General features: G+C 34.8%; 1 protein-coding gene and 1 pseudogene across 1 annotated transcript; both read left to right on the forward strand.

The window, feature by feature from the left end:
* Window positions 1–2,300: 2,300 nt before the first annotated feature.
* On the forward strand, window positions 2,301–3,395 carry LOC108865395 (protein RGF1 INDUCIBLE TRANSCRIPTION FACTOR 1-like). The gene is made up of 3 exons (XM_018650987.2): window positions 2,301–2,477; window positions 2,587–2,808; window positions 3,180–3,395. The coding sequence occupies exons 1-3, from the start codon at window positions 2,301–2,303 to the stop codon at window positions 3,393–3,395; spliced, it is 615 nt and encodes a 204-aa protein (XP_018506503.2).
* Window positions 3,396–4,581: 1,186 nt separating this feature from the next.
* LOC103961653 lies at window positions 4,582–14,583 on the forward strand (annotated as a pseudogene).
* The last annotated feature ends 813 nt before the right edge of the window (window positions 14,584–15,396 follow it).

Here is a 15,396-nt window from a genome sequence, read left to right on the forward strand (position 1 = left end):
ATTAAAATTAAAATATATGGAAAATACTAAAAGAATATATTTAGAAATGATTACATATGTTTTCAGTTTTGAAATTGAAAGATGTTTACATGTAAAATCATTGAATATTCAAATAATAATGTGGACAAAAGTCAAAGGACATTGATAAAAAATAAAAAGGTAATACTAGGTAGACTATATTTGGAGACAATATTTGAAGATAAACTTCTTTGGGGTCCTACTTCCAATGGAGAGTTCTCGGTTAAATCAGCTCATAGAATTCAAATTGATGATAATCAAGATCATATATTTAAGGGGCTCCTTAACAAAATTTGGAAACTAAATATTCCTCACAAGGTTAAATTTTTTAGTTGGTTGTTGGTGAGAAACAAGCTAACCACTAATGCTAAATTACATAAATTCAATAATCACAATTCTGCCTTATGTCCCTTATGTAATAATGTTGAGGAAAGCATTGGTCACAGATTTAAAGATTGTCATTATGCTCAGGAACTGAGGAAGATTGATAGTAATCTGCCTATTATTTCTTTGTTTCCATCTATTAATGATTGGCTTAATAGCCTAGAGTACATTGACAAGGAAGACTTGTCTGATCTTAGCAAGGTTCTGTTTATTTGGTGGCAAATGTGGAACGACAGAAATGATTTTATTTTTAAGCAGATAAAGCCTAATCCTGTTTGCAGTTTCAAGACTGTATCTTTTATAGCCAAAAACTTCTTACTAGCGAATTCCAAAGGAAATGAGGCAGGCCACCTCAGAAATAACATTAGCATAAGATGGCATCCTCCGGAGGTTGAATATCACAAAATAAATTTTGATGGCTCTATTGTAAGTACCTCTGCTGTTGCAGGTTTTATCATTAGAAATCATCACGGTCGACCTTTTGTGGCGGGGTCAAGGAAGCTAGGTTAAAACACAATCACTGTTGCTGAGGCCTTGGCCGCTAAGGATGCTCTTCAGATGGCCAAATCTCAGGGTTTAAAGAAGGTCAAGATTGAAAGGGATTCGAAGATTGTCATTGAGGCAATTGGGAAAGTGTAGCATTCCTTGGCGTATTAGGGCTATCATTGAAGACATTAAATGACTGGCCTCTTCTTTTGAATCTATTTCCTGGAAGCATATTTTTAGGGAATCTAATTTTGTAGCTAATGCCATCACCTTTTGTGGGCATAGTTTAGAGAATTTTCATGTCTAGGTGGGATGTGCACCTCAAACTGCTTCTGATGCTCTGTTATTTGACTCCAGGGCCCTTGGGTGTTCCCCAGGTTTTTCTCTCTCGTAATGTTGTTTTGGTTTCTCAAAAAAAAATATTTGGAGACAATATTTGCAAACTAAATAATGTGTCACCAATATGAATGAACACGTTTATCAATGCTTAAGTAATAAACCAATTATCAACTTTCATGTCCTTTAGTTTCCAAAATTTTGTCTACAAATTTAGTATCACTAGCATTATCCAAAATAAAAAAAGAAATAAGATTTCGATTAATGAGAAAGTAAAATGAGGGATGTGAACCTAATTTATCCGTAAAAATATCTTACGAAAAATAATAATTTTTTTAACACACGATATTATCTACACTAATTGGACGTTAACATACATTACAATTAGTCTACTTGGCAAAACCTAGAGCCACTCGGATCCCTAATTGGACGTGGAACTAATACATGTTTCTTTGTCGTAGTCCTAGTTTCCCTTTCATAAATTGGAAAGGCTTCCCCGCCCAAACCTTCGTTCTCTCCCAATCCAACAGTCATAACCCTTCCCCTAAGCTCCAATCCACCCACCCACCAATTCTCGCATCTTAACCGTCCGTTACAAAAAAACTGTATCCTTTTTCTTTTCACAGATGTGAGCCCCGCATTTAACAATGGTATGTTTGTTGAAATTAAACATTGTGTGATTGTAATCCTTGTTAGATTTGGTTTAGAATTTCTTTGTAATCTAGTGCTTCTTTTAAATTTGATTTTGTATTACTTGGATAACAAATGTCTCTTATGGTTACTATAAATAAAAGCGCTAATATAAAGAGAATATATCTGCCATTCCTTATTCTTTCTTTCTCTTCGTTTGCCGCACTTTCTCTCTCTTCAATAAATAGGCCACAACAATATTGTCTCTTTTCATATAATTCACATGCTTATACTGGTAAGGCTTACGTTACTCTTTTTAAAAAATGTTCAAACTCTCTCTTGTAACGTTTACGAGGAACGAGAGCTGGAATCTATCTAGCTTTGTAGTCTTGATTATTTTCTTGGCTTACCTAATCTTTTTTTCCTTGGCATCCAAACAGGTGGTGATGTTAGTACCTTCGTGGCTTGAATCCTTGTTGTCAACGACCTTCTTCTCCATCTGTGGCCGATCGCATAAAGATGGCCTGAGAAGCGAAAGCAACATGTACTGCTTAGATTGCAAGAATGGCGCATTCTGTTTGTATTGTAAATCATCAAGACACAAAGATCACCAAGTTATTCAGGTAATTAGGTATATACAAATTTTAGTTCTGGTTTTATTTATTTATTTATTTTTAAATTCAACTGTGTATAATTGAATTCTTTTTCTTTTTTGTGGGGGTGTGGATGTAGATCAGACGATCATCATATCACAATGTTGTGAGGGTATCAGAGATTCAGAAGGTGTTAGACATCGGCGGAGTTCAGACTTATATGATAAACAATGCGAGAGTGTTGTTTCTTAACCAGAGGCCTCATGAGCCTAAAACTGCCGTTAAAGGGGGCTCACATATATGTGAAATATGGGCGAGATGTCTCGGGGACCCTGTTCGTTTTTGTTCATTGGGATGCAAGGTTAGATATCCTGTTCTTCTTTTTCTTTTCTCAATTAAAGCTTAGATTAACAAAATTTCCATATATAATCAACTAGGACATTGCAATCTTATCCGTCATTGGTACTTGTCATAGTTAGAGTTCATTGTGACTAAAATGTGCAATGAATGACAATGTAGGCCTTTGCCAATGACAATTTGATATAGTTGCGATTAGTCTTTATTTTGTCGGAGGTAGTTCTGAGTATTCGATACTCATCTGCAAGAATTTGTTATGTTATTGAATTAAATAACAATATTGGTACCAGGTTTTTTTTTTTGTTTGTTTCAATTCGGTTGATGATGTTGACTCAACAATTAATCCATATATATTATTGATTTTGATGACATTAGCTCGAGGGACTAAAGAAAAATGGGGAAGCCAGCACAGTGAAGAAAGAAGAGGAGGGAAGAAAGGAAGGGAAAAAAAGAAGGTTACCATCGAAAGAATTAGAAGATCAAATGCAACAAGACATGCACCAAAGCACTCCAACTCCAACTCCACCACCTCATCCAAATTTAAGGAAAATGAGAAGAAAGGGCATACCTCATAGGGCACCCTTAATGTAAGGTTCTAATTATAATCTTATTGGAACTTGCTTAGCCAACTCATCGCTTACAAGTCCCTGCCATGCATCCTAAACATGGTGGGAAGCTGTGTTTATGGGGTTTTAAACAACTTAAAGTTGGGTTTGGGCACCATTCTAAATTGGGTGCAATAGTTATGCATTAATTTTTGAAACATGTAAGGTGTAAATGGCAACCAGTTACACTTGAACCGTTATATATATAAACAACAGCTCAGCTTTTTTTTTTTTTTTTAAATTTTATTTTTTAGATTTGGGATCAGATAGAAAATTGCAAAAAACGTAGGCTGTTGGTAGCCTAACCACAGAAAATAAGATAAAGAAATACATTTTACTATGTGTTTGTATTGCCACACAATATTACGATCTGGTAATATTCTTCTTCACTTGAAAGCGAGAGGTCATAGATTCGAATCTCGTGGATGTCAAATTTGATACCATATTAGGTTGCCCATTGTGTGACTTAGCCGAACTCCTCCTTCTCTTAGTGTAAAATTATATCAATGTACTAAAAAAAAAAAAAAAAAAACTATGTGTCTACCTGTATTGCATTCCTTAATCAGAAACGTGAATCTGAGTGCATAAGTAGGGAAAAAAAACATGGGATAACTGAGATTAAACACTGATGCAAGATTTTCATAATTTTACATGCTAAATTTTAATACTGTTTCTTTCTTCTCTCAGATAAAAAAAGGATGGCATTCATTCAAGTGGAAGAATCAACCAACAACTTGATGATAATCAATGAGACAATGTGGTCTTTGCTAAACAAAGTAACTTGGGAATTTCAATTAGCTATCGTTCGGCTAAATATAGGATTTACACAAAGTGCTACATAAAAGAGATGTCAAAACTAATCATATTTACAATATATGTACAAGTAAATAGGTAAAGAGCTATAGAAATAGGTCAATCATTAACATTATCTCTCAAGTTGTCGCAAAGATATTGCACATGCCTAACTTGTCAAGAATTTTGTAGAGCACTCTATACAAAATTGCCTTTGAAGAGCATCAACTAATTGACCTTTATTCTTCATAAAAGGTATTACGATAATCTCAACATCTTAGTTTTATACAAGATTGTCTTTGAAGAGCATCAACTAGTTGATCTTTATTCTTCATAAAAGGAATTACAATAATCTCAACATCTAAGTTTTCCTTAATAAAATGTCGAACAACATCAACATGCTTAGTACAATTATGTTGCACTCGATTTTGGTAACTCCAATGGCAACCTTATTATCACAATATCATGGCTTTCTTAGTCTCAAGCCCAAGATTTTTAACAACTTATTTAACTAAAGTAATTCACATGCACCGTGATTCATACCTCTAAACTCGGCCTCCGCACTTGTTGTAGCCACCATATTTTAGGGTATTCTTCTCAATGTAACAAGATTACCACTTACAAAAATTAAGTATACATGAGTAGACCACATATTCGTGGTTGAGCTAGCTTAATTTACATCAGTACAACTGCATCTAGGTGATGATGAAACTTTGAACACTAGTCCTTTATCAAGAAAACTTCAATCATGATTCGGGTCACAACATACAGTCGTGTTCCAATAGCTACATGCATGAATGAACTCGCCATAGTACCTGCATAAGTGACTTGATAGGAGACAAACGTACCAATCTCCCCACATGCATTTGATATATCTCTTTACTATTCAAAACTTGATTCGGGTACAACCCCAATTTGCGATTATGCTCAATTGAAGTCTAAATTAATAGGTTAATTTAACATGTTAGTTTATGCTAAAAATTCAGAACATTCTTTCTTTGAGATAAGAAGATGCCATATTTTGACCTAGTAACTTCAATCCCAAAAATACTTCATTCAACCTAATTCTTTTATCTTAAACTCAGACGCAAAATATTTATGCAAATGTTTCATCATAAATTCAAACGCAAAATACTTCTGCAAAATAACATATAACCAGTGTAGTTAATTTATCATTCCAACGTCTCAAAAACAGAGAATGAAACCACATCTTACTTAAGTTGTTCCTAGATAATTAATTAAGTTGTTTGTTTCAACCAGGAATCAAACCACATGTTACTTTACAGCTCAATGATCTCCAACATGCACTTGATGATGAGTATGGAGGATGGGTTAGTCGAAATATTGTGTAAGTTCCTAACTTTTATTGGTGAGTTTTAAATGGGACATGCAGAAAATGGGATTTGAGATGACCATGATGGACCAATTTTGTGGATGCAAAAAAGACTTCACTGCATATGTAGATGCGTACTTCAAAAATTTTGGGGATAGAGTTTTGCATTGGACTACTATGAGTGAGCGTAATGTTTTCATACCTGGGGGTTAAGATATTGGATTTCTTCCACCATAACGATGTTCAGCTCCATTTGGTGTCAACAGTTCGAGGGTTAACTCCTAACAAAGTCGTACATGGCAGCTCATAATATCTTGTTATCTCATGCATCAGCTGCTAGATTGTACAAGAAAATGTACGAGGTACTTGTCAAACTTTTCACTGTCAAGGGCTTCAATATGTCCTTAAAAACATAATACTCTTGATACAGTTTGATGTCTCACAAATCAAGAAGAAAGCAAATTGAGAGAGAAGAAAAAAGAGGCAAATTAAGAAAGAACAATAACTGCAATATTTGTTTCCCTCCTTTCGTACTAATTCTTTGTAGTGCTAGCTAACATGAACAAACAATAAGCAGGAAGAAAATATGCCTTAAAAAACTAATAAAATGAGAATCAAGTCTACTAGTAACCATATATGTAACATAACATTCTTAATAAAATTAACCTTATCATGAAAAAAAATAGGGAGGTGATTTTCACATATCCATTGTAGCTTTTCACAACAGTCTAGATTAAACAAGGTGTACAAGAAGCTAAAAATGGTGTGTGTTTATCATTCTCCAAAAAAATATAGGTCAATCAGTGTGAACAACGCTTTGGGATATACTGTAAAGATTGAAGAAATATTGATGAAGATCAAGAAAGAATTCTGCAAAAAACAAAGAGAGAGCTCGAGAGTGTTTGAGAGAGAAAGCTATATTTTCTTTAATGATCAAGTAATTTTTTACAGTGTACACTTATACTGTTTTAATAGTTTTCTAATCTTGCAGTGTAAGCTAACCACTTGGATAAGATTCTAACAACCTTATAACTATTTATTACAATCCTTATAATAACCTATTTTATCTACTGACATGTGGCTACATCTGCGCCCTTAATATGTTCTTCACTGGATCCTTATCTTTGTCACTCTTACATTCTCCCTCAATCTCATGCTTCAGTGAACTGAGCATGAGATTGCCACAATGTTGCTAGAATAATAGAGTAGATAACCGTTTTGTTAGAATATCAGCTAATTGATCAGCTGAAGATACATGTTGAACATGAAGATATCCTTAAGTAACATTTTCTCTAACAAAATGATAATCGATTTCAAGTGTATGAATTTTGCATGAAACACTGGATTTGTTGAAATAGCTATGGCGGAAACATTATCACAATGTATCATTGGATGGAGTATTATTGGAACTTGGAGATCACAGAAGAGTTGTCTTATCTAAGCTATTTATGCTACTGTGATGGTAAGTGCTCTATATTTAACCTTGGTTGAGATAGTGTACTGCTTTTTGGAAGCCCATGAGATAGGATTTAAACCAAGAAATACAACAAAACCAGAGGTTGATCATCTATCATTGGGATCTCCAGCCCAATCTGCATCATTATATGATTGAATGTATAGTGGTTCTAGTTTAAAGTGAATTCCATAGTCTGATGTTCCTTTAAGGTATCTGATGATTCTCTTGACTGCAATTACATAAGACTTCATCAGGTTATGCATGAATTGACACGCTTAATTTACTGAAAATGCTATATCAGGACTTATGAATGTAAGGTATTACAGTGCCCCAACAATGTTGCGATATTGATCAGGACCATGATATGGTTTGCCATCATCCCTGATTAGTCCGTGATAAGGAAGACATGGAGTAGCACATGGTTTATAGTCTTAAAGATTCATTTTATCAACTAAATCTTTCACATACTTTGATTGAGACAGAAATATCCCTTCAATATTGTAGCTCATTTGTAAGTCCAAAAGATAATTTAAAGTGCCTAAATCCTTCATTTCAAATTATGTTGTCAACTCTGTAATGACTATGGAGATCAGTTGTCAATCACTACTAGTTAATATCACATCATCCACATACAGTAATAGCACTACAATTCCATGTGCTGAGTGTTTGACAAACAATGAAGGATCTACATGTGATGCTTGAAACCCCAAACCTGGCAAAAAACTTGTGAATCTCTCATTCCAGACTCTAGGAGTTTGTTTAAGTCCATACAATGACTTTTGAAGCTTGCAAACATAATTGGATGGACAATTTGAACTTTGAAAACCTAGAGATTGTTCTATATAAACTTCTTCTTGAAGAAATCCATGTAGAAAGACATTTTTGATGTCTAATTGCTTGAGAGACCACTTAAATTAAGCTGCTAAAGCAAGAATAGGCCTAATTGTTGTAGCTTTGACAACTGGAGTGAAAATTTCTCCATAATCAATACCTTCTTCTTGACTGTAACCCTTAGCTATAAGTCTAGCTTTGTATCTTGACACCGAACCATCTGCATTTGTCTTTACTCTATATACCCATTTACAGCCAATAAGGTTTGTATCAAGTGGTAGTGGCACTAGGGACCAGGTTTGTTGAGAATGGAGAGCATCAACCTCTTCTTGCCTTGCTGATTTCCATTCTGGAATCTTAGATGCTGCTTTAAATGTCTTTGGTTCTATAACATGAATATGATAAGCTTTAACAGTGGCTGAATAGGCCTTCCTTTTAACAATACCATTCTTTGACCTTGTCTATATTGGATGACGATTCATATGGATTGGAAGAATAACAGTGAGTTGTTCCATTTGGAAATCAGGATCAACATGGATTAGTGATTATGTATAGGCATTGTATTTGGTGATGATGATGGAATTGATGTATTTGAGTAATGCAGTGTGGGTGTTTGAACAAACTTTATGGTACTAGATAAAGATGAATGTGTTTCCAAGGATTCTAAAGCTTTAGATGCATTCAATAATTGTGTGGCTCTAGATGAACTTTGACTCAAAGATTATGTGTCTCGAGATGATAACGAATGCATATGAGATAATGGTAATGTAACTTGATTATGCAGAGAAATTGATGATAATGAGATATCAGATGAATGCAGTGGCTTATTGGTTGGTGGTTATGCATTTGATGATATTGTAGAATATGGAAATTGTGTTTCATAAAAAAGAACATGTCTAGATATGTAAGTTTTGTTGGTAATAGCATCTAGACTATAAATCCCTTATAGTTTCCTGCATATCCTAGAAAAATGCAAGTTGTTGTTTTTTGTTGAAGTTTTGTAGTATTATATGGTTTAAGCAATGGATAACATGCACATCCAAAGACTCTAACATAAGTAATATATGATATTTTACCAAAGAGTAATGTATAAGGAGATTGCAGTTTAAGAATCACACATGGCATTCTATTTATCAGATATGTGGCAATGGCACAAGCATTGAAGCAAAACTTTGATGGTAGTTTAGCAGTTTGGAGTAATATAATGGCAGTTTTTCACAATATGTATGTGTTTTTTTTTTTTCTGCCATTCCATTATATTATGGAGTATATGGGCAAGATTTTTGGTGCAAAATACCTTTTGATGCAAGAAAGGTTTGAAACTTTGTGCTTGTGTATTCACCACCACCATCACTTTGAAATTTTTTAATTTGTGTAGCAAATTGAGTACATAGAAAAGTATAAAATTGAACAAAGATTGCACAAACTTCTGATTTATTATTCATTGGGAAAACTCATGTGTATCTAGTAAATTTATCAACAAAACAGACATAGTATCTATAGCCTTCAAATGATAACATAAGGGCAGAACCCCATACATCACTGCGTATCACTTCTAAAGGATGTAAAGACTTATTTGAGAGATAAGAAAATGATATTTTTGTAAATTTTCCTTCTAAGCATGGTGTACATATAGTTAGACATATATTTGTGGATGCAGGAGCCTTAGTGTGTTGTAGTGCTGCATAGATGATAACATTGGATGGATGTCGTAGTCTTTTGTGCCATAAGCTTTTGCTAACTGGTTTTGCAAGGTAATATGCATGTGACTGTGAGGATGCAAGTGATAGCTTCTGTGAGGATGAAGGATGAAATGGAATAGGATAATAACCAGCTCTACACAGTCATTTGCGAAGAATTTTCCCTGTGATTTTGTCCTAAACCCAAAAAGAAATATCATCATATATGAATCTACATTGCTTATCCTTGCACAGTTGATAAATAGATAGCAGATGTTGTGATAGCCTAGGAACATGCAATACATTTCTCAATGAGAAAGTATGTGCAGGAGCTACTAATTTTGATGTGCCAATATTGGAAATGCTCAAACCTACACCACTAGCAGTGGTTATAGTATCATTCCCTTGATAAATTGCAGCCAATTCCAAATTTGCAAGCTCAGATGTAATATGAGATGTTGCCCTAGTATCTGGAACCCAATATTGCTCTCAAGTGGTGCTGTTGGATTGTGATTTGCATGCGTTGTAGTAAGATTAGGAGATGGTGGTCTTCTTTGATATGCAAAATTGTTATCTTGGTAGCATTGAGTGGCTAAATGTCCAAACTTCCAGCAAATTTGACATTGAGCTGTTGTGCCAGTGGTTGAATTGTTATGCCTTTGAAAACTGTTTGCTGCAACATGACCTCTTTTGTTGCAGATTTGACAAGTTGAAATCTCAGAGGGATGCTCAGAACAAGAATACTAATAAAATTTTGGTTTGCCAAGAATGCCAGAACTTGAATTTGGAGCATTAAATCTTGGACCCCTATTGTATTGGAATCGACCTCTTCCTTTTCCTCTGAAGTTAGAACCTTTGTAACCACCAGAATTGTAGCCACCATAATTATGAGAATTACCCTGATAATTGTTTGATGACCCATAATTTGGAGTTGAGCTATGCCCTTGAGAACTTGATCCACCATTAGAAGTATACTCCTGACTTGAAGATCCATAGCCAGCAGAAAACTGTGATTGTGATGGATGACTATCAAGAACTAGTGCTTTCTCTTTATCTGGTTGAGTACTAGCAGCCATTGCAATCCGAAAGTTCAAGGAAGTCTCAAAAAATTTACCAATAATAGCTTCTTCAGCAAGCAATTGTGATCTGAAATCTTTAAGAGTAATACCATTTTCACTTCCTCGAATAACACAACGAAATGTGTTTATTCAGCAGAGAGCCCCTTGAGAGCAAGAATGATAACATCATCATCTTCAACTGTGACCCCAGCTGCTGCAAGATGATCTCTTGCATCTTTGATCTTTTGAAGATACACAAGTACTGAATCAGACATTTTCTTGATATTTTGAAGCGACTAAGCTCCATTTTCATCTGAAATATGGTAGCTTTGGTCACTGTAGAGAACCTTTCCTTGAGATTTATCCACATGTCATGAGAACTCGTGCTTCCAAGTATACACGAAATTGCAGTTGGAGACAAAGTTGTTGTGAGAAGTTGTATTAGGGCACGATCGTGCATTTTCCAAACTTGATACGCATCAATTTCTACTTCTTCGACATTTAAGTCATCAATAAACCTTTACAAGCATTTCTTTGATCAATCGACAAAACCCACTATCCTATGTCCTTCCAACAGAAGCATGATTTGAAAACTCCATGTAAGATAGTTGGAATCATCCAACTTGATTGTGACAGACGTAGAAACAGTCGAAACCAAATTCGTAATGGGAGATTGCACAATCTAGAACAGTTGTAACCATTGTTGCAGAAAGAATGAATCTTTTTCATTGAAAACTTTAATCAAACAGTTGGCATACAAGAAAAGAACGCCCAATTTTCTGGGAATTTGATAGTTTGAAGAATCTCAATTTATCACAAATGTTTATCAAACTAGAGGGTAGAGAAAAGAAATCAGAGTGTAGAGGATTTGCGGAAGCATCGATCCATTTCCTGAAGATGATACCATGTGAAGATTGAAGAAATATTGATGAAGATCAAGAAAGAATTCTGCAGAAAATAGAGAGAAAGCTCAAGAGTGTTTGAGAGAGAAATCTATATTTTCCTTAATGATCAAGTAATCTTTTACAGTGTACACTTATATTGTTTTAATATCTTGCAGTGTAAGCTAACCACCGGGATAAGATTCTAACAACCTTATAACTACCTATTACAATCCTTATAACAACCTATTTTATCTACTGACAAGTGGTTACATCTGTGCCCTTGGTATATTCTTCACTTGGGTCCCTATCTTTGTCACTCTTACATACAGGACAGGCAGCATGGGTATATAGGAATCAACATTGATGCCTTTTGGTTTATTCCTCTAACAAAAACCATTGAAGATGAACTTGCCAGCCAATGAGCCATGGACTTGTATTTTGGTTGGTAAGTTAGATGTTGGGCACTCGTCTTTTCATCCATATATATTTCTACTTGTCCGAAACTTGATGCTTTATAGGTACTTTAAATTCCATGTGTCCATTTCGTTTTTAAGGTTTTTGAATCCCTTGGTGTTTGAAGATTACCCTGATGTAGTGAAAAAGAAAGCAGGCTGTAGACTTCCTTTTCTTTCTAGTCTTCAGTCCCGAAGAGTTAGGGGTTCATTTGACTTTCATTGGAGTGAATCATTATTCCACGTTCTACGTCAAGGACTACACCAGCATCATGGAAATAAGAGTACATGGAAGACTATTAGGTAAGATTTTTTCTTATATATATATGTACTATGTTCTGAATTCTTTCAACAGTCCGCCCTTGATTACTCCCTAACAAAAAAGATAAAAAAAAGTCAGCCCTTGTTAAATGACCAATGTGTCAACAACATGTAAAATATACGTCATTCATACGTAGATATATCCATAATTTTTTGAGCTTATGAAGTTTTGTATTTGCATTTGCAGCACTGCAAGATGATACATCAATATTTGTGATAAAAGCTTGAACATAAAATTTAGTGTACGTTCAGTACTAAGTTAATTTTAGAGAACTATGATCGGTTATTTGAATCGGTTTCCAACAACTCCCTGGGGCCTTCAAGAATTGTTGGAATATGTCAAGCAAAATTATGGCAATTAATCCTCATTTATATATCCATGAAAATGGTCTCTCTCTCTCTCTCTCTCTCTCTCTCTCTCTCTCTCTGGTTTAACTTTTGGCCCTCTCCATGCAGTAGTTGGCATTATCTGCTTTATCATTTCCCTTTTTATCTGTATTGTCATCGCAACGAAAAAAAGGAGCTCAATATGCTTTTTTTAAGGGAAGTACAATATTCATTACACTGAAAATAGAACACGTACAAATTGAGAATAGTGTACATAATAGGCCTTGATAAAATCTTACTAGGACTTTCAATCCGGTCGAAGAGAAAAGAGTGTTCTACACGACTAAAAGATCTATCCTCAAATGATAATACATAAACAAATTACGAACTATGTTGAAAGCATGTTGAAGAAAGAGCCAAGCTTGCTTCGCCAATAAAGCAAGATTGAAAGCATAAAGATCTCTGAACTCCAAACCACTCTAATTTACACAATTGGCGCCAACATACAATCTTTGCGTGAAGCTACAAGGTATATAGCTTGTATATATGTATTATATAGTATATAATATCATTTACAATTTGATCTCTCCATTCAAGTGCTAGCTTGTTAGTACTCCATATTAATAATTCATCCTATTTGACTTTGGAAGGAATGGATCAAACGCAGAAGATTATTTTATTTGGTCCTTGGATTCCCTTGAGTTGTTAGGCGGCTATAAATCGAGCTACGGCCTATACTACGTGGATTTGGAAGGAAAGGTATCCTCTATGGATTCCTTCCACCTAATTCTCATAACTCATAAATCCAGACCTTTGAAATTTGATTCAACGGTTAAACTTATTATAACTTTTAATGGGGCTCCCTGTTTGTAACCGTTAGATCAAATTTCAAGAACCCGAATTTATAGATCATATTAAGTGGAAGGGATCCGAAGGATCCCTTTCCGATTTGGAAGACCCTAATTTGAAAAGACAACCTAAACTCTCTGCTCGTTAGTACTCTCATTTTGTAAAGAGAAAAAATGTCATCAACTTAGACGAACTTCTTACATCCATTTCTAATGGTTACGACTTTCAATAGATATTATTATACGAAGTTATAATTCGGATGAAGTGTTAAAGTTCATATGTGTACATTACCATTAAGGTTTGTTATGGTTCTTAAGTTATGTAACCAACACTTATTTTTTCCCGTAGCTTATTTTTAGTTATGACCTACATATGTACTCTTAACTAAAATTTACTTTACCCCATACACTTTATATTGTCTTACTTTACCACTTGCCTCTTTCTTTGTATCCCATTTTTCCTTCTACACTCTATATCATCACACTGTACCACATGCACTCTTCCTTCATGTCCCACTTTAACCTATTTCATCAACTAAGTTGGTTCTGTGGCAAATGGCATGACATGTTAGTGGAACCCATAGGTAAGGAGGTGAGTTAAACTCAAACTAGGATTTGATTTCTCTAGATGAAGAGAGAGAAAAAAAGAGAAGGTTGAATTTCAATATTTGTGAGTCAATTTCAAAGTTTTCATATTCCTTTGCAAAGGTTTAACCCACCAACATAGTTGAAAAAGACTAAATGTTCATGTCACATCAGCACAATTAGCGACTCTCTGAACTTATTTAACAAAATAGGGCAAACTGGGGGGAAGAGTATAGATGTTAAAGTAAGACAAAATACAATGCAAAAGGTAAAGTAGGAAATAGAGGAAGAGTGTCAGTGGTAAAATGAGATAGTATAGAGTGTATTGGTAAAGTGAGATTTAATGAATAGTACAAGTGTCATAGCTAAAAATAAACATTTTCTTTTTTTTTTTTGGAAATGTAACTGTCACTTCAAGCATTTTATTTTTGAGTCTTGTTCTCTTGTTAACTTAGTGACCACAAATTATGATGTATACTTGGATTTGATCTTAAGAGTTAAAATTTAAACATTACGATGCTTCCTTGATCCCAAGGATGGATCCATTAAGAGACCCGGGGACCCTGAAGGAGCTGGGAATGTCCTCGAAGAGCCATAGGGCAGTATGATAGGTGACTTGGGAATGTTCACCAGATGTACGATGAAATGCTTGCTTGGTAGACCGTGGCAAGTGCTTGATATGATTCAGCAGCACGCCTCGGTTGTTGTTCACAAATATTGACAGCACACCTAATTAGATTTCAAGAACATGTCTTAACATCTGGCGAGTGTCGGCATATCGACAATATGCATGGGTCGATAGGCACGCATCATGGGTAGGCAAAAATGACGAAATTTTTACCAACTACTCAACAAAATATTGAAAAAAATTGAGATTTTATCGTAAAATTAATTGGCAATATGTGCAGTAGCTTAACCTCTTCTAAACCTTTGAAAGGTTTTTCCTTTCACTAATGTGAGACTCTTTTACCTCACATTTTCACATGTCTTCTTACATGTGGCAAATTTTCAAGCCTAACACGTGGACAATACGAACAAGGTGACGTGGAGCACGTGTCGCCATTGGGCTTCACACATGAGCCAACTTAGCTCTGATACCATAAAAAAAGTTGAGGTTCTAATATAAAACCAATTGACAATATGTGGAGTCTCCCAATCTCTTGTAAGTCTTTGCAAAATTTTTCCTTTTATCAATGTAAGACCATTTTATCTCACATTCTCACAAACGCCTCACTGAAGATACCAAAGAAAAAAGTTACGCGATGCAAGCGCTATTTCATTTAAAAAAAAAAAAAAATTAAATGATGAAATCCCATAAGATTAGAATGTTGGATCAGTCACTGCCTTGCCCTCTAGCTTCTCCCTAAGACATATAGGAGTTGAAATAAACTCACTTCAGACGGATCAAGTACTTTGAATGA

The sequence above is a fragment of a genome, unplaced genomic scaffold (genome assembly GCF_019419815.1).
Source record: "Pyrus x bretschneideri cultivar Hongxiangsu unplaced genomic scaffold, Pyrus_bretschneideri_v1 Contig5, whole genome shotgun sequence".
Lineage (NCBI taxonomy): Eukaryota > Viridiplantae > Streptophyta > Magnoliopsida > Rosales > Rosaceae > Pyrus > Pyrus x bretschneideri.

Excerpts from the sequence above, each read along its gene's own strand:
- LOC108865395 (XM_018650987.2), top strand. The coding sequence starts at position 2,301 with ATGTTAGTACCTTCGTGGCTTGAATCCTTGTTGTCAACGACCTTCTTC. Across the intron at positions 2,478-2,586 it reads AAGATCACCAAGTTATTCAG|ATCAGACGATCATCATATCA; the intron begins GTAATTAGGTAT and ends GTGTGGATGTAG. Across the intron at positions 2,809-3,179 it reads TTTGTTCATTGGGATGCAAG|CTCGAGGGACTAAAGAAAAA; the intron begins GTTAGATATCCT and ends TGATGACATTAG.